Source organism: Lepidochelys olivacea, assembly GCF_965140295.1.
Source record: "Lepidochelys olivacea isolate rLepOli2 genome assembly, chromosome: 11".
NCBI lineage: Eukaryota > Metazoa > Chordata > Testudines > Cheloniidae > Lepidochelys > Lepidochelys olivacea.
Window position 1 is genome coordinate 63,492,359 of NC_140421.1, and position 18,828 is coordinate 63,511,186.

Sequence of the window (18,828 nt, forward strand, 5' to 3'; positions counted from 1 at the left end):
TCTTGGTGTCTCAGTTCCCTGTCCGTGAAATGGGGGTGATAATACGTGCCCTCTCCCACCTCTTGCTTTTATATTTTGAGGGGTGCGATTTAGTATTTTGTTTTCTCTGCCTTTGCTCAGGCCCTGCTATGTGAGGGGCTACAAAGTGGTGCCCTTAACTGGGGAAATGCAAAATGCTATCGGGTCAGGAACATACAAAACTCCTTCCAATAGTTGTGGAGGAAGAGAAAGCAAATGAGCCCTCTCTCTTAATCACTGCCTCACTCTGTGCTGAGCTTCCTGACCCCTCTTCCTGCCCGTACTCTCCAAGAATCACAGGAAATTAGGTTTCTAATGTGGAAAAAATAACCCCAGCACTTAGCAAAGAAAATTGTAAACATTTCCACCCAGGAGAGGCAATGCTATTTGGCTTGCCAAGAAAACAATTAACTTTATAGAGAAGGGATCTCTGAGCAACAAAAGAATTTTAACTCGCGACACTGAGCGCTAGTTATGGTGGGAATGAAGGGAAGTGTGCGCCCTTCAGCGTGGAGAGAGGGAGGAATGCTGAGGAGGAGGAGAGAAGATTGACAGCTGTACCACACCTGAGCAAGGCTGGTCCAGTGGATAAAACACTGGACTGATACCAGGGTTCAGTTTCCAGCTCAGCTATGGGTTTCCTATGTGACCTTGAACGGTTCACTTAATCTACACTGTGCCTCGGTTCCCCATCCTATAGAGGGGGATGATACTTCCCTGCCTGAAATAGGTGTTTTGAGGATAACGTCCGTTAGTGACTGTGAGGTAATCAGATACTATGATGAGGATACGGCCATATAAATACATAGATGGATAGTGTCCCCATAGGGAAGTTCCTTCTAGTGATGTCTAATTACCCAGGCACTTAGAAGAACTCACCATTCATTAATGGCCCAATGATACAGTACACGTATTGTGAAAATCTGCCCCTCCTTCATTCTTTATTTTTAGGACAAAGCAGCTAAGTCTTCTGTTTTACCTGACACACATACACACTTTGGCTCTTGTCACACTGACTCACCAATGCATCATTCTCTTTGTTGAGCTGTGGAGACTGTGACCAGGTCATCGTGCTCATTGTTTCTTGGTGGCCCATGTGCTCCCTGTAAGAAGAGCCTCTTAAACTTGAAGGAAACAGCCTATTGAAGAGGTCAGGCAGAAGTACCAACGTATTCTTTCTCCAGGTAATATTAAAAACCTGACATTCTCTCAATGGCAGCAAGGGATGAGCCACGTCCAAGTGAGATTGAGATGAATTCGAGAGACAAGGTGCGTGAGTTAATAACATTTACTGGCCAACTTCTGCTGGTGAAAGTGACAAGCTTTCGAGCTATCCAGAGCTCTGTGGAGTGCAAAAGCTTGTCCTCTCTCATCAATAGTAAGTGGTCCAATAAGAGATATTACCTAACCCACCTTGTCTCTCTCTAATATCCTGAGACCAACACGGCAAACATGAAGCTGAGAAACATTGAGAAGACCAGATGTAGACAAGCAAAGCATTCTAATCTGTTCATCCGAGGATAAAGTGATGACTGAGATGATCTGGGTTTTGTGTGTGTTGATGGAGTTGTCCGGGAGCTACTACCTTGAATTTAGATGGAGAGGTAAAAGGAACCCTTACTCCTCCCCTACAGCGCTCGGAGAGTTCATAAACGTTTCCCACAGTGCTATGCATCATTGCTCCGATTACCAGGGCTGTTTTATCTTCCCCTTTCCAGATTAGCTCAGCTACTGCAGATCTCTTCCTGTGTCCTCCGCTAACCATATCCTTGCAGGGTCTGAGGAAGGCATTGGAGAGAGATTTGCATTTGGCCTTTCAGAGTGATTCTGTTACTCAAGGCCCTTTTTGCTAAGATTTTGACTCCCAACTCTGCCCCAGCTTTCTACTTCCTAAGCTAAGTGGAGTTTTTTGGAGAGTAGGAAGCCGCCTATTTTCAGAAATCCTTCCTGAGCATCCAAAAATTCTTTTCCACCTCAGTTTTGAAAGAGTGCTTCATTTAGCACACTCCATCTGCAGTACTTATGTGGCCCTATTACCATAGTGTCCGAATACCTCACAGTCTTTAGTGAATTTGTCCTCACAGCACCTTGTGAGGTAGGGCAGTGCTATTATCCCCATTGTACAGGAGGGGAAAATGAGGCACAGAGAGGCTTAAGTGACTTTCTAAGTTCCCAGGGGAAGTGTCTGTCGGGGAGGGGGGAGGGAGGGGCAGAGAGCAGGGACCTGAACCTTGGTCTCCTGACTCTCAGGCTTCTATTCTAACCATACTTCCCTTCGAGTACGTACTCTGCACTGGACTATTGTTCAGCCTAGTAAGGGCTGGGCTAAAATCCCCTTAGCAGATTCTTTTCCAGCTCATACCAGTTTTATACCACTTTAACTCCAGTGACTTTAAAGGGGTTACCCCTGATTTACACCAGGATGAGTGATAGGAGAATCATGCCACCAAATGTAGGCCCTGTCATTAAGCAACTTTCCATCAATGTCCTTGTATCGGGGAGAATTTCCTAATGTTTCCTAATTATTTCTCTCTGAACCACTGGATACTAAGGGGCGGATGTATCCTGAATCCTGAGGTACACTGATATTGTTCAGAAACTTCATAATGAGCCCCAGACCAGATGAAATCTGCCTGGTTTGGGCTTTCAGCCTGAAGTCAACACTCTGTGCTGCTTTGGGAACACAGGCTGAGTTTGAGGCTACTCCTCCCCACCCCACAGGGTAGATAGGGATTTATGATATGGGATAGTTTCCAGATGAAATGTAGCAGCTTTTGGTGAGTGTCAAGTTTCTGAGTGCGTTTGGTGGAAGAAAAAACAAACACTGAGGAGCTGTGAATCCATGTGATTAGACCCACTACAACCTGCGCTGGTACTGCTATACGGTAATTTGGACACTAGCCAACCAGTGTAAACAATAAAAGAATTTGAATCTGCTCAGTTGGATGCCAAGGAAGGGTCTTTGAACTCAGGAAACATCCTACGTGATTTGAAGCAAAATGAAGCAAATCGGCAACCCCTTGCGCTCGAGAGCCCCCATGTCTCACAGCTCTGATGACTCTAGTTGCCTCCCTACACTCCGGTGAAGACACACATGCCAATGCTGCGTCAGCAGACAGAGCTGGAGAGAGAACTGACTTAACTCAGCAATGTGGAGGGTCTTTGGAAAGCCGGGGAGGGAGCCTGGTCCAATTTTCATTGAAAAAGGAGGGTTTTTTTATTTTTTTTATCTTTTAAAAAAAAATTCAAAATACTTCAAAATGTTGTTTGTTTGTTTGTTTTTGGTGGGAAAACCTTCGACTGGAAAAAGGTAGAAAAAAGTAACACACTAATTTTTATAGTTTCTTCATTTTCTTTTGCAAAACCATCCCCACATTTTGTTTCAACCAGATCTAATTTCTTTCTAGAAAACAAATGCAAGCTGGCAGCCGTCTATGACACTTTGTACTGTCCACCTGATAGCCTTGGAGTCATGACTGGGAAGAGGCTGAGTTTATTCAGGAGATGATTGGATTCGTTTAGCATGAAGGAACAGCCTTACCAGTTCAGCTCTCACCCCACCCCGTTCCAGCTGATGTACCTTGGAGTATTTGGAGGGAGGGTATCCCTTCTAATCTGGGTGGGAAACAAGGCGGGGACTGACCCTAGCATCAATGGATGCAGATTTTTGTTTTAAATGGGGAGAATGTAGTACTGATTCTTGCCCCTCTGCAGGAAGAGCAATGGCAGTGGAAGCTGTTGAAGGAGCTTGTTCTCTTTCTGTTAGTTGAACAGCTTGAGGGGGAAGATGTTTCTTTATATGATCAGCTTTCCTGGCCTTAAGTCCAGGGAAGTATGTGACTGCTATTCTTGTAGACTAAGTACGTAGCGGCTCCTAAAAGGAAATGAAATATGATAAGGTAAAGGATAGGATTTTCTGAAAGTTCCTAAAGAACAAAATTATTAAAGTGTTTACCTGTAAGTGAGAGTTCTGCATCTGATACACTAGTCAAAGGCTTGGCTCTGTCCTTTATTACAGGCTAGGCAGGCAGAAGTCAGTCAAATTGCACCAAAGGTTTTAGTGATGACGGTTACACTTACTTAACCCAAAACTTCCACAGCACCCAGGGAGAGAGAGAGGTTAAGGATTTGGGCATCAGGGTTGTATGAAAGATGCTATAAAATGTTTATTATATGGTTATAATTCCATACATTGTAGACATTTGGAATAATTATGTACACTGCTATAATTATAGCCACATAATACAAGTATTTCCACCTATAATAAATGGACAAGTTTTTCAGCCCTGTATTTTTGTGGCATGATGTCAAAGTACTCAGACTATTTCACACTTACTATAAGAAAATGTTTCATTTAACATACAATGGCTTTTTTTAAAGCAACATCAGGTTTACTATTTGATCAGCAGAGAGAAACGAACACAACCTCAGCACTTAAACAAGTGTTGCATTCTTTGTTGGCAGAAGTGTAACTAATAATATACTCCCATATAGGACATGAAGTGGTCACCATTAAATATGAAGCATTGACTTGTGCCATCATATTGATTACCAGTCCTTAATTTGTGGTAGGGCTGAGCCCCGGCATCTCTAGGCTTGGCAGTCCATAGCCCTAGCATCTTTTGGCTTGCCGCATCAGCTACGAATGGGAAAAAATTGCTTGAGCCCTGGCACCCATTTCATTACAAAGTAAGCCCTGCTGATTATCCACCCAGCTGGAGTCTTTGTCTCCTAACCTATGGTAGGATTTTCAGAAGTGCTCAGTATTAGCTCTTCTTCCATAAAAGTTGTTGGGAGTTTCACTATTGACCTAAATGGGAAAAAGAATTAAATCAGTGTTGAGTGCTTACAACAGTCCCACCCCCAAATGCCTCTTTTTCACAAGCCCCATAAGTCTATGTGGAACTTTAAAATGATAGCTTTTCTCTGACCAAAAACACACAGCACCCACCATTTTTATGTTTCACCAGAAGCCCTTATTAAAAATGTAGGTTTATAATACAGTGCTCATTCAATAGTTACCACCCATGGGTATTGGAAACACCGTGGTTACCCACTTTAGTCTTCCCCCAGATATGACTGTAGAGGACTTACATCAGTTTTGATCAATATCACTGAAATCAAAACCAAGCCATGGATGTACTACCAACATCTGAAGCCCAATTGGGATCTCATAGAAGTCACTGGGAGTTGTTCACACGCAGCTGACTGGATGATCAGATCCAAAGTGTCTAGCACTAATCGTGCTATTAGCAATTCCCTGGGGTAATGAGCTATGCTGTCCCAGGGAGGAAAAACAGATAGATTGCATCATAGGGGCCCAACCAGCCCATAGGATGAGTGCATGCAATTCCCAATGAGGCAGGTGGGGTTGAATATACACTTCCACCAGCATAAACATAAAGGATTTCAAGACCGATTTTAAGAAGTTAGCCTCTTTATTTTATGCCAATTATTATTTGTGTTGTCCACAATTACTGTCGTTGGCCATCCAAGAACTTGATTTGTTGGTACAGTCAGGGGCTGGGACATCCAAGTGAACTAAACAGTGCCTGCAAAATTGCAGCCACAAAAAAAGGGAGACTAAGTGAGACCAGAGATGTAAATTTTGCTCTATAGCACCTTGAGAGGGAATGTGCTCCATAGACAGGAGCACAGGCTTGGGAGTCGGGAGACCTCAATGCTATCCCTGCCTCCGTCACTGAGCTGTTCAACCTTCAGCAAGTCACTGAATCTCTTTGTGACTCTGACCCCCTGGTAAAAGGGGATCATAATATTTACTTCCCTTTATAAAATGTTTGGACTGCTATAGATGTAAAGTGCTATGCAAGTGCTGTATGTTATAAAAATGCCATGGGACAGATCCTCAGCTGGTGTCAATTGGCATAGCTCCAGCAGAGTGATGCTGACTTATACCAGCTGAGGATCAGGAACATTTTGAATCAAGGGAATACCTTTAGGGTGAGTCTCCCAAACTGGGCACGTATGTAAATGACACTCAGCTGGTCTAAAGTAAAAACAAAGTAGATAATTTAGTTCCTGATCCTGATTTCAGTGGGACCACTCATATACTTTAAGGCTGCCATAAAAAAAGATGGAGAAAAATTGTTCTCTCTTGCCCCAGAGGGCAGGACAAGAGACAATGGGTTCAAACTATAGCATGACTGGTTTAGATTAAATCTCGTGGAAAAACTTCCCAACTGTGAGAACAGTAGGACAATGGAACACACGGCCTAGGGAGGTCGTGGAATCTCCTTCACTGGAGGCTTTCAGAAAAAGGCTGGAGAGCCATCTGTCTTGGATAATTTAGACACAAGAAATCCTGCCTCTTGGCAGGTGGTTAGACGAGATGACCCTTGCAGTCCCAGTTCTGTGATTCTATGTACGTGTTTGCAGTGCTAAGGCCTTATTATCTGGAGAGGTTTTATTCAGAGAAGTTCCAATAACGAAATAACATTCAGGACACACTGACCATTTTCAGGCCAAACACATTCTACTGTTTATTACACATATTACATTCTTAAATAAAAATGCATCACATAACATTTTTGCATAGATATCTTACAATATACCAATTTAAAAAAGAATTATGAAACAGACCAGTAACAAAAATAAATTTTTTCTTCATTAATAATTTTGTAACATTAACATACCACCATCATATAATACAAATAATATTTTTTAAATCTTAAAGACTTTTTGTACAGCAAAAAAACTGACAAAGTAATATATTTATATTTATATATATATATATTTATAAAAAGCTTAAAAAAAATAAAATGTCAAAAAAAGGCAGAACTGAGGGCTACAAGATTGGGTACTTCTGTGATATATTAGAAATACCAGAGTAGGCCTGAGAGAATGTGACCGAGGGCATCTCCAAATGCACTTGTTAGACACATCTGGCAAAAGAAAAATTATAGTGCAAAATGAACATCCTTCAAGCTATGTTGTTTGTGGGGGAGAGGGGTGTTTTTGTTTCAAAGGGGGAGCACTCGTACTGTTTTGTTTGTTTGTTAAAGTGATACAGTAGGGACCAAGAAAGAGCTTAACCAAGGAGTGCGGGGCAGAAAGTGAACATTGCTATAAAAGAAAAATATCTTGGCCATATTATTTTTTACTTTCTGTTTAAATGAGCAGAAATACGAAGGCCTTGTTTTATGGGAGAAAAGTTACAACAGTTCATCGGACTGATTTTTAAAATCAATCTAGTTAAACCAGAGCCAGCCTCTAATATAAATGCACCTAAAATAGCTTAGCTGTTTCTTACATCAGTTAAGATTGATTAATTAAAAGTTACCAATGCAAACTAAACAGACTTGAGCAAAGGTTAAGCGCACCTATGTAGTGGCGTTTTCATTCGTTTAACTAGCTTGATTTTATAAAACTGGTGCAACTTCTCTGGTAGAGACAAGGCCCCAGTAACAAAGTAGTGTTTAAACCAGTGTTTCAAGCTACTCTCAGGGCCTGTAGGGCTCGTGTTCTAAACTACAGGAGAGATGGGTTAAAATATAAGCTAAGGATCAGCCCCCCAGCCAATAGGCCTTTTTGGGACTGTGTGTTGGTTTTTATTTTTCTCTACAGTCCAAAGATAAAGGCTAAAAATGTCATCTCTCTCCATTCCGTTTTACTCTCCGGGTATAGTCTGAGCCCTCCCTTTCCCGCCCCCTAGTTTGCAGCTTACTAGCTCACAATATACAGCAACAAATACGGCTGAAAACTTCCTATGTAAACCCACGCTATTTCTAAAATGCACTGGCAACAGTGAGCACCCTCCCCAAACCAAAGGCAATAGGCACAGTTGGCTACCACATTGAAAATGCCAGTAGCCCAATTTCTCCTTCCATGTAGGTATGTGGTATACATACACACCCAGAGAGAGGGGGTAGAACCTGTTTTCTGGCAGTACACAGAAGTTGGAATCCAAACACTTACAAGTAAATGCTTTCATTATGAAAATTATGAACAGTCCAACTTTAATTTTTACATAAAATATGCTATTCATAAGCTTTAAGGAAAAAAACAAAACCCTGTTTGAAAACACCTGCTTCTGAACGTTTTCGATTAGGTAAGTCCACTTTTGAGGTGGTAAAGAAGGCTGATGGTCACCACATTTCTGAATATACTGACCTCTTTCTCAAAGAAGGGAGAAAAGTTTCACTACATAAGAGAGACCTTAGTGTGTGTGGGGGCCAACTTCTGCAGTTCTTACATGGGCAAAACTTGCCACTGAAGCCACTGAGATGTTGTGGCTGAGGAAGATCGCAGAAGTTATCCCTGTTATTATTAATGCAACACTTGGAAGATTAAACACTTTAGCTTCATTGTGAAATCATCATTCCAAGGGACTAGAAATAATGCTAGTAAGAGAAGGCAAGACTCTTCGATCAATGGGTGTAAAATCTTAGGAAGTAGAGGATTTTCATGTTTTTGTTTTTCAAGCCAATACTGAATAGAGTTATTTTCACGTTCTTTTTAAAATATATGATCTACCAGAAACCAACAAAATGTATTTTAAGGGAGTGTTGGGTTAGAGGTTTTGCCCACAAATATGAAAGCTTAAAAATACAAAATCGCACAACATGGGAATGCCAAGAATCAAGATGTGTTGAGGCATGAATAAAAGTGTGATTTAAAAACCCTGGAGCCACTGGCGGTTGGCCTTGTGAAAGTGAAATTATTTACAAACCTTTTCCCCCTCATATTTTTTTTATACTTTTTGACACATGTAAGGTGGAGGGGAAAAAAGGAAACAAACAAGCTTGATTTGTTTCTTATATTGCAAGCATCTGTTATGATCTCTTCGGTACATAGAGAAGCAAAGATCCCAAGAGCTTAAATAGGAGGGCAATCTTTGTATTGAAAAATGCTAAAAGAAACAAAAATGCCCAAAATTGGGGAACAGTGAGAGAGAGAGAGCCTCTGAGTTTGCAAATAGTGATCAAGTCACAGAGAAGGTGTACTCAGTCACACTAGCCATCATATTCATCCATCGTCTCCGTTTTAGGCAGGACATCAAAGGTTAGTTGCTTTTAGCTTAAATTAAACACAGAATCCTGAAAGCAACGAAGTGTGTCCCACTTTTACATTCCAATTTACCCTCTTCTCCCATATTTGGTCAGTGGTTTCAGGGTACCAAGTAAAATGGTGCTTGCCTTTAAAAAAATAAAATAAAATCAGATTCCAGTGAAGCCTGCTGCCAATGAGAAGAAAGATAGTATTCTAATGTGCATATGCACAGTGATGTAAATTACATTAGATCTAAAGTAATTTAACTCCAATGTGTTGGGTAAGGACCCAAGACATAGGCTGCATGGTACAGTAATGTCTGCTGACAGTCATACTGGGACTTCCATAACTTTTTTCTTTTCTAAGACTTCTCTCCTAATAGAAAGGTCCTGTAGAATTTAATAAGGAGGAAACTAATAGAGGTCTCTAGGCTTGATTCTATATTCTGTTACACCAGTTTAATAGAGCGAAGAATCAACCCCACAAAGTGAAATTCTGGGCACCAGTGAAGTCAATGGGAGTCTTGACATGGGGCTAGGATTTCATTCATGGAATTTAATAGCAAATGATATCCACCTTTTGTTTTCTAACCATTGAGGATGTAATTCTCTAGTTCAACAGACAGAATGCTGGTCACTGGAGTAAAGCACCTCTGGGGTAATGGATTGAAGTATTTGCTAGGCTCTCACTCCAATTGCTGGAATTGTCTGGCATTTTGTATATTATATGTACACTTTTGAGGATTGTTTTTGTTGCTCTGAAAAGTGACTAAAAACATGGCACTGTGGCCCTCCATGCTTGATATGGGAACAGTGAGACACGACAGGAGTGCTGAGGATACAGATCAAAAAGGTGACCCTAAAGAAAGAAGGAAACCCAACTTGCATGTCCGATCCCAAACTGAGTTATGAGACAACCGGCTTTTATACCTACACTAAGAAAATCTGATATGGAATAACTGAAAGAAAAAAATAAAGCCTCATAATGAAACTTTAACTCATTTTTTTGAAGCAGAACCCCATTAAGGTGTACATTCTGCTCAGTTACACCAATGTAAATCCAGAATAACTCAGGTACCCCAGTGTCCTAATATATGAAGTGTGTCCTGCTTGCTCTTCTCCAGACTAATGCTACATCACTATTCAGAGAAACTCATATTCCTCATCTGTGCTCTTTTTCCACCAGTTTGTAGGCATCAGTTTTTTTGTGGGACTTGTGTCTCAATTTGTTCCCATCCCCAATGATCTTGGAAGCCATGTCTGGTCATTTTATGTCTTCTGTTCTGCAAATGGGCATGAATTCAATTTGAAGGGAAACAGGGTAAAGCCCTCTCTTTAAGGCTCTTTTGAAAAGCTGCTAGATAACTTGGTTCCCAAAGCAGCCTTATAGAGAGGATTAGCTCTTTCCCATTTTTCATGGGTCCCAGGTAGATTGTTACTAGTGATTCTTTACAATGTGAATGAAGTGAATGCAACTGTAGCAGAAAAACATGGGCTAAGACCTTCAAAAGTCGCAAGTGATCTTGGGTGCCTCAGGTTTTGAGCTCTCGACTTAAAAGGAGCCTGGTTTTTCTACGGAGTCCTGAGCACCAATGCATGGAAATCAGACCCATTTAAGTTGTCTCAAGTTGGGCACCCAAAATCCCTAGTCACTTTTGAAAAATCGTAACTATGACCAAACTGTTTGCTTTACCCACTGTCCTCTGAGACTAGAACGTGCACTTTCTGCTATTAAATGACTGACAGAGTGCACTGAGCTGAGACACAATATACGCAGATTACAAACGTCTCTGAAAAATATCAGTGATGGTCCTGAAACCCCAAATTTCTCTTTCAAAGTTAGAGGACCATCACAGACAGGGCCCAACTGAGAAATCCAGGTCTTGGTTTGGATTCTGAACCCATTTCCTATGGTTTTGGGGTATTCTGATTCAGGCCTATCTGTAAAAACAAAAGAGTTTCCAAATATTTCAGAAATTTTTGATATTTATCAAAAGGGCCCTTGTTCTGCTATATTTTAAATGAGATGTTAACAAGAGGAAGCAAATATTTTCTCTCCATTTTTTTTCATTTTTAAAATAGAGCCTTGTACTTAAATTGCCCTTAATATTAAGTCTTCTGGACTATTAGTAACATTTCTAGAGGCAGGATTACCTAGAGTTCTGAAGAGAACATTTATACAGGTTCACAGCCTAATGTAGTGGTGAGTATGTGCACATGTACTGTAGGATGCTATAGGAATGAACGTCTTCTAGAGTTTTCTAAATTTTTATCTAATGCACTGAATGGATGCTCTATAGTTTCACGCAGCTGAGGTTCAAGTATCCTCAAGCTCCCATGAGACATCCTGATAAGATGCTCCACATATTCAAACACAAGTTGGGTTGTAGGGCCCTCAGAACCCAACTGAACTCCTGGATTGAATGGCCATAAGAAGTATGCAAACACAGAAGTCGAGAACTACGAGATTGTCAGCAAGCAGTGCTCCAGTAATTTTTTTTAATAGTATAGTTAGTTTTAAATCTTTGGACTAAAACTCAATTTTTTCTTACTTTTTTCACTGTTACATCATTGCCCCCCAAAAAGATGGTTAGATTTTGGTCCATATCTCATGCCATATGGACCAGATATCATATTCCCCACCAAAGTATCCAACTGACAGTCAGTATTTGTAAAAACTGTGAGCAAAATAAACATATTTCAGGTAGATTCAATCTCTGACTGGAACAAAGGTTGCGCAGATGCGGAGAACGCAAGTACCAATTATTCCAGTGACTGCTCTTACGTTTTACAGCTATGCATTTTTTTGTTAAGAGTTCAGTTTTGCATCCCAAAAGGGAAATATTTAACAGTCAATGAGTCAAAACAGTCAAAGGAGGGCAGTTGGCTAGTACAGTATAAAAGAGCAGCAACCATTTGTGGACCATATGCCATTTTGTTTCATTTCTAGACATGTCTTGTAGGGAGGGTCCCAGAATATACAAAATATACAACCTGTCCAATGACCACCCCACCTGCTTGCATAGGCCATTTTATATGGTCCTAAAGGCAGTCTTTGGAGTTAGGGCCAGTGCCAACTTGCTATAAATGCAAGTTATATTTATATATATATATTACTTTTTCTTTTTTTAACAAGAAATTTAGTCCACTTTGAGCCAAGATGGTCAAATTATCTACAGGATTCAAGGGTGAGCGTGAGGCTTCCATTGATCCTGGATGGTACAGACTGAAGGTCGAATAGGACCCATGCTACCAATACCAGACCGATCACTTGGAAAATCCTCAGTGCTGTGCACAAAAGCCAACCCTTCATTCACTCTTTAAATATTCTTACAATTCTTTTTAATATCCGTGGGCTATACCATCACCTTGACGAGTGGGAAAGGAGGACTGTGATCTTTCCTTTAAAAGATTAATGCTGAATGAAGCCACTTTATTTGGAAGAGGTTCTCACCTTCCCACTCTGGGACTAGAGTAGTATTTTTGGGTTTTTTTTTTTTTTTGTAAGATGCTTAACCAAAAGTTAGGCTTAGAAAATAAATGTTTGCAGGTGCTCTTTCAACAAATTAAAAGTCAATGTTTTAAATTGGTCAATAGAATAACAAGAACACGCAACACAATTTGTCAATCACTGTGGATTGTAGCCAACATGCTCACATGGTGCTGAAGGAAATCTGTCGTCATGCCTGATTGTCCAGTCCAAGACAGATAAGCAGGTGAAGAAAAGGAGTTCTGAAGATCACTTGTTCATGGAGAAAAGATAAAATGTCTAAGCTTCCACATGAGCTTTTCAAGTTTTCATTAGACAAACAAGAAGTCCTAGCTATGGCAATAAGGTGATCCCTATGGAGATATAACGTCGTGTTTCAGGGACTCTTCCTTTGGCCGCTTTTCAGTCATGCCAGCAGCTTCCATAATCCCTACCAGTGCATAGGGCATGCAATAGTAAAAAAAAAGTTAACACAAAAATACCCAAACAAAAATATCGTCCTCCATGAAGTCTACATAAACTCAGGCCAAACAGATGATGTATATGTCACAGGTGTCACTCCACAGTCAACTGCCATTAAGGCCATTGGTATTGACTTAAAAGGATCTTAATAGCTCAGTTCTAGGAAGAACCAAAACCAAGACAGATCAAAGTGTCTGTGAGAAGTTTGACGTGTCAAGCATTAGGAATTCTCAGACAAAGAACAAAGGAACCAAGAGGTTAATTTTGGCTACCAAACTGGGATTTGGTTTTCTAGGTCATTATTCCCGCCCCCCCCCCCCATCTATTTAAAAAGAAAAGTTAGTGCTACAAATATGCAACTTCAAGACGACCTATTCTCCTATGGAGTTGCATTGAGAAGCGAGTTAAATAAGCCCCTCCCACTTGCTGTCCACCTGCAGAGAAGCCTCTTCCATTTTACTTTGATTTCTACTGGCAATAGCTGGAAACAAATCCACGGGTGATGAAGTCTGTAAGCAATTATTCTATCTTATTGACTTCACCTCTACCCCGTCTCCTCTCCTGCACCTTCTTCCATCCAGCTGGGGCAAGGCATAAAGAACAGATGTATGTATTTAAGTATAGTTGGGTGCATGACAGTGTGAGTGTGTGGTCTGTGTACAGAGGTTTACATGTGATCAAGTTCTCTTCTTCCGCAAGGCAGCGGGTTATAACTGAGTTCCACCCTTCATGCCATGTCTTTTAGCTCAGCTGACATCTATGCCATGCTGATGGATTTTAGGTAGTTAGATGTGTCTCTTCATGTGGAGGGCAAGATGGTCAGACCTGGAAAAACACCTGCAAAACAAACAAAATAAGGATTTTAAAAACAGGCCTTTCTGCTCCTCTATCATCATGCACAAGAACAATGTTCACCCAGGTTTACAGCAGTTCCCTGGAACCTGCCACATGTGGTCACAAAGTCAAGGTGACCATTCAAGATAAGTAGCTATGTTGGCTCATCCATTAGCAGATTATTCTCCCCTCAGCCCAACCCCACTAGATTCATACTGTCAGAAACTGGGGAATGGGCAAGCTAACTCATTAACTAAGTAGCTGTAGTAATAAAACTAAATAATTTTGCATATTTTATAGGGTCAGATTTTTCAAGGGCTCAGCACCCTTACATGTAGCCATAACTTCAAAAGACCTCAGCACTCACTTGGGCATCAAAATAAGAGGCCAGATTTGAGGGCTGAGCTGCTCATTTTGGTAGCTAAATTGAAGCAGAGCTCTCTTGAAAATCTGGCCCAAAGAGCCTTCTGTCTGAGAATGAGTGCTATACAGATATTGATGAAGGTAGTCTCACAACATCCCTGAGAGGAAGCTAGGCATTATCCCCATTTTATAGATTAGGACACTGAGGCACAGTGAGATAAGGAATTTGCTCGAGTTCCCACAAGAAGTCTGGCAAACCCAGCAACAGAATCCAGGTCTTTCACTTCCCAGTTCTGGGCTTTATCCCCCAAGGCCATCTTCTCTTTAGTCCACATGCAAAACATGCTGGCACTTGTACAAATGTAGATGCATGTTAGTGCTTATGGAAGGCTTTCCGAATGAGAGCCCTAGAGAATGAAAACCTCTGTCCAATCACAACATTAACACAGTGCTTTGCTCCACCAAAGTGTATTCACTGTGACTGAATTTCTGAGGACAATGGGCAACTCTTTCTTCATGGCCATTCGATCCTTGACCCTTCTGCTAACATTTCCAGCAAGGAAGAGAGAACATAAATGCCAAATGTGATATGCTAGGAATTGGACTGAGAGCAGCAACTGCTTTCACACCGACCACCCAAATGCCACTATATACAAAGCAGCCTTCGGCCAAGATTTTCAGAAGTGCCTAGTGACCCCTTTTAAAGAGGACTGCTTCCAGAGGGCAGGTGCTTGGCACTTTCTGAAAAATAAGGCCCCTTTAAGATGCCCCAGACTGGGCCCTCAAAACCTGAGGTGCCCAAAATCGCTTGGAACTTCGGAATATCTTGGCCTTCACTCTTGACACCCAAACCTGTAAGACACTTTCTAAGTTATATTTAGTAATGATAAAAAGAATCCACCACAAATTACATTTGCTGCTTGTTGCCGGAATCTTAGCCCAGTGTACATTGTGGCAGGCCACTTCCAGAATTAACCTGTCTGTGATGCTTTGAAAATTCATCCAGTGCCACACAAAGCTACATTACAAACTAAACACTGACAAACGCTTTTTTTTTTTTTAAAGCTTGTTGCTAGAATTTGTTGTGCACACAAACAGATTTATGCAGAATAAACTATGATAAAAGCAACAGGTCCCTTCGGTGCCTTCAGCATGAGGCTAAGAAAGAATCAGGAAAATCCGAGGGCAAAGGCCTGGTGTAGTGCACTTAGTCTGTCCTTTTGCCATTACTCTCTGATTCTCTGTGCGCCTACTACTACTTGTATGCAGGGGTGAGCAAATATGATAAATATTGTAAGAGCAGAAAATCTGCAAGAAGAATACCTTCACATATATGGCCAGATCCTCAAATGGTGTAAATCAGCATAGCTCCAGTGTAATCAATGATGCTATGTTGATTCATACCAGCTGAGGATCTGGTCCATGCTTCTTTACAAAGCAGAGCAGGAAAAATTTAAAAAGAATAATTTTAGAATGGTATGGAGTTGGAATCCAGCATTCTTTTACGTTCCAGGGTGACATATGTGCATTAAGAATGGAGGGAGAGACAGAGGAAAGACTTACAATGGACAGTGGGCTTCTAATACAGAAGGCTCACCGCAGCTAGTACTGTCCAGCTGAAGGGTACCAAATATGTCCTTGGACAGCTATCTCTCTCATCAGGTTAATGGAGAAAGCAGCAGGCTATGGATATTACGGCTGCCAAAACAAGTATGGGTGCCAGGAAGACAGGCACCAGCTGGCATTTTAAACTATGACCAGCCACAAGACCACCACCTGACCACTGCTTCTTTCAGATGCCTGCTGATAACCAGAAGCAATATTGGGGATTAAAAGTCTGCTGAGTCACTGACATGGCAAGATTTGTTAATGTTAATAACCGAACCAAAAGTTTGTTTCATATTAATAACCTTATGTTCTGCTCCAAAATATTTTTATACTTCATAAAATGATACATGACTAATCCTGCAGGCTCTTTCCCAGCTAGTAATTCAGTTAGCTTCATCTACTCGGGAGGCTCCTAGAGGCGGAGGACAGTTTCAACTGGGGAAAAAAAAAGTCAAAAAAAGAACTAGATAAATTCATGGAGGATAGGTCCATCAATGGCTAATAGCTAGGATGGGCAGGGATGGTGTCCCTAGCCTCTGTTTACCAGAAGCTGGGAATGGGTGACAGGGAATAGATCACTTACGTAAGAACAACCACATTGGGTCAGACCAAAGGTCCATCTAGCCCAGCATCCTGGCAGTGGCCACTGTCAGAAGACAGGAAGCTGGGCTAGATGGATCTTTGGTCTGACCCAGTCGGGTTGTTCTTATGTAAGTCCCCACAAAATATTACAGCTAAATGCTACCATCAAAAAGCCCAAGATGCATCTGCAGCTATTAAGTGGCTGAGGTCCAGCCACATTTTCCCTTCTTGGAACTGGTGCTGGCAATAGGGTTGGCCCGGAATGGACAGTTGTCCTCAATAGGTTCGGAAATAGGGATCCATGAAGGATAAATCCTGTAGATCTCTGGTCTTCCGCAGGACAGGTCTCTGTCTTCACAACTTTTCCAGCTCTATGGCATTGCTGCATGTTGTACCCACGCCCAGCATGTACCATCTCCCAGGATTCAGAAAGGCTGCATGTGTCCCTGCATTGTTCCTAGCACGGACAGCTTGCGATGCATAAAAATATCGGCATTCCTGATGGGCTTGCATGGACATAAACTGCCTGCTTCCAAACAGGCTGGTGGGTTTCATCTCCGCATCTGCAGAGCAACAAGAGGAGGCAGCTGGGATGGGAAGAGAACATAATGTTCAGCCATCTTTTTTCCTCTGCTCAGATCCCTGCCCAGTGAGATTTGGTCCTCTTAGCAATCTACTACCCCTCCAGCTGTGTGGAGAGGAGCACATGGCTCTTAGCTTGCAGTCAAGGAGGATACCCATATATATATATATTAAAATAAAACTGAAGAGTTTTACATCACGTTTCCCTCAGTTGAACACATGTGACAGCTGTGGCCATGGCTCACCCAGGTGTTCTGATAGGGTATGTAAAGTCACCCAGGGTTCTGAAAAGCTTCTCAACTAATTCTTCAGCAACGCTAATAACCAACACGTTCATGGTGCGTCAGCCACTCTGTGGACTCTTTCATCTCCTTCTGGGCTACTTCAGCTCCCTCTGCTTTCTTCCTGGCTGCCTCCAAAGCATACACCACTCGCTGTACATATGCTGCTCCTCCCATCAGTGGTAGTTTGCCGACCAAAATTAACAATACGATCTGTGTCCTGTAAGACGTGGGGGCAAAACTAAACACTTCATTTTAAAGGATCCTGTTTTTCCAGAAGGAACTTCAGCTGTTAATCCCCTTTCATGACAAAGAGAGTTGTGTTTCCACCCAAGGCCAAAGGTCCGCTACAAAACTGATTGAAGTCATTGGTCCTGGAGCGCGCCCTCGGCACCTCCATTTACACCAAAGACTGTGTGCGCCTGAAATTTTGGTGCTTTAGAAAGAAGCCACCAATGTTGTTTGAAAAAGGGAGAAAGTGTGCATGCGTGCGCACTTGGGGAGGGAGAAAAAGTGACAGACTTCTAGCTTCCTGTCTCCCCACCCCCACTTCCTTTTCTCACTAAAAGTATAACACCTGAATCGACCTATATGGGTTGTTTTAAAAATTGTCCTCTAGGCTGATAGCATGAATACAATTCAAAAGGCTCGTGGTGTAAACCCACAGCCCTGAAAGAGGGGTTTTTAATGGACTCGTTGATGGATCACGTACATAAATTCTCCCCCTACCAGTAGTTCAGTTACCATTTTCATGCTCTGATTGCCCAAGTACTCACCTTCACCTCTGAAGAGTGGTGTGCAGTTGGTTTACACTACACCGACACTGCCGAAAGATGTACCTAAGGCTACTTAAAGCTCAGAAAACCAAGATGTTTACTATAGGCAAGGACCCTTCTGTCCTTAGTGGAGGGTGAAAAGGAAGAAGTTAGAAAGAAATCGAAGAGGGAGCAGTTTAGAGGTGGAGAAATGGGATTCTCGCTATCTGGGACCTTAATTCGGGAAGTGCTTAAATGCTTTCCTGAATACGGATGGACTGAAGTATGTGCTTAAGGGCATGCCTGAATACAGGCCTGGAGTAGGGGGCAGTGAGCACACTTGGGAAGAGGGAAAGAGGAAGAGAAAGGAAAGAAAGTGTTAAGTCAAAGCTGGCCCAGCGAAGTAAAGGAGCCATTACTCTGAACCACTTTGAACACAGTGAGTCCCTGAGCTTCCCAAACTAGACCTAGTGAAAGGGCGGTGGGAAATTGATGGACAGATTTCACCACATATGATCAGTTTAAACTGCTGAATACTTTTTACCTAGCCATAGATTTGGTCAAATGGGGGGAAAACTGACAATTTTAAGGGAACAAATTCATTGAATAAAACAGCAAATAGACACTGTGATGGTGGCTGCTATAGAAAAAACACTTAGATAAAAAGAGAGAGGTATTATTCTTCCAATTCGACATGTAACAAACGACTAAAGGAGATCATTGAGTTAATAGTGAGTGGTGAGATCTCTTTGGATCTGAATCATCACAACTGTTGTCTTTTTGCAACAGAAACCAAAAAGGGTGGTTTGTTTACTGGGGGGGTTAAAGGATTGGCGGAAAGGGAC

The 18,828-nt window shown here is 41.7% G+C and overlaps 1 protein-coding gene across 2 annotated transcripts in view; it reads right to left on the reverse strand.

Annotated features, from left to right (window-relative positions):
• Positions 1-13,326: 13,326 nt before the first annotated feature.
• Positions 13,327-18,828, reverse strand: part of KLF7 (KLF transcription factor 7) — a 66,877-nt gene continuing 61,375 nt past the window's right edge. For both annotated transcript variants that reach the window (XM_084643810.1, XM_084643809.1), the window contains exon 4: positions 13,327-13,815. In XM_084643810.1, the coding sequence (XP_084499936.1) occupies positions 13,778-13,815 (38 nt within the window). In that variant the 3' untranslated portion in view covers positions 13,327-13,777. The remainder of the gene's footprint in view (positions 13,816-18,828) is intronic.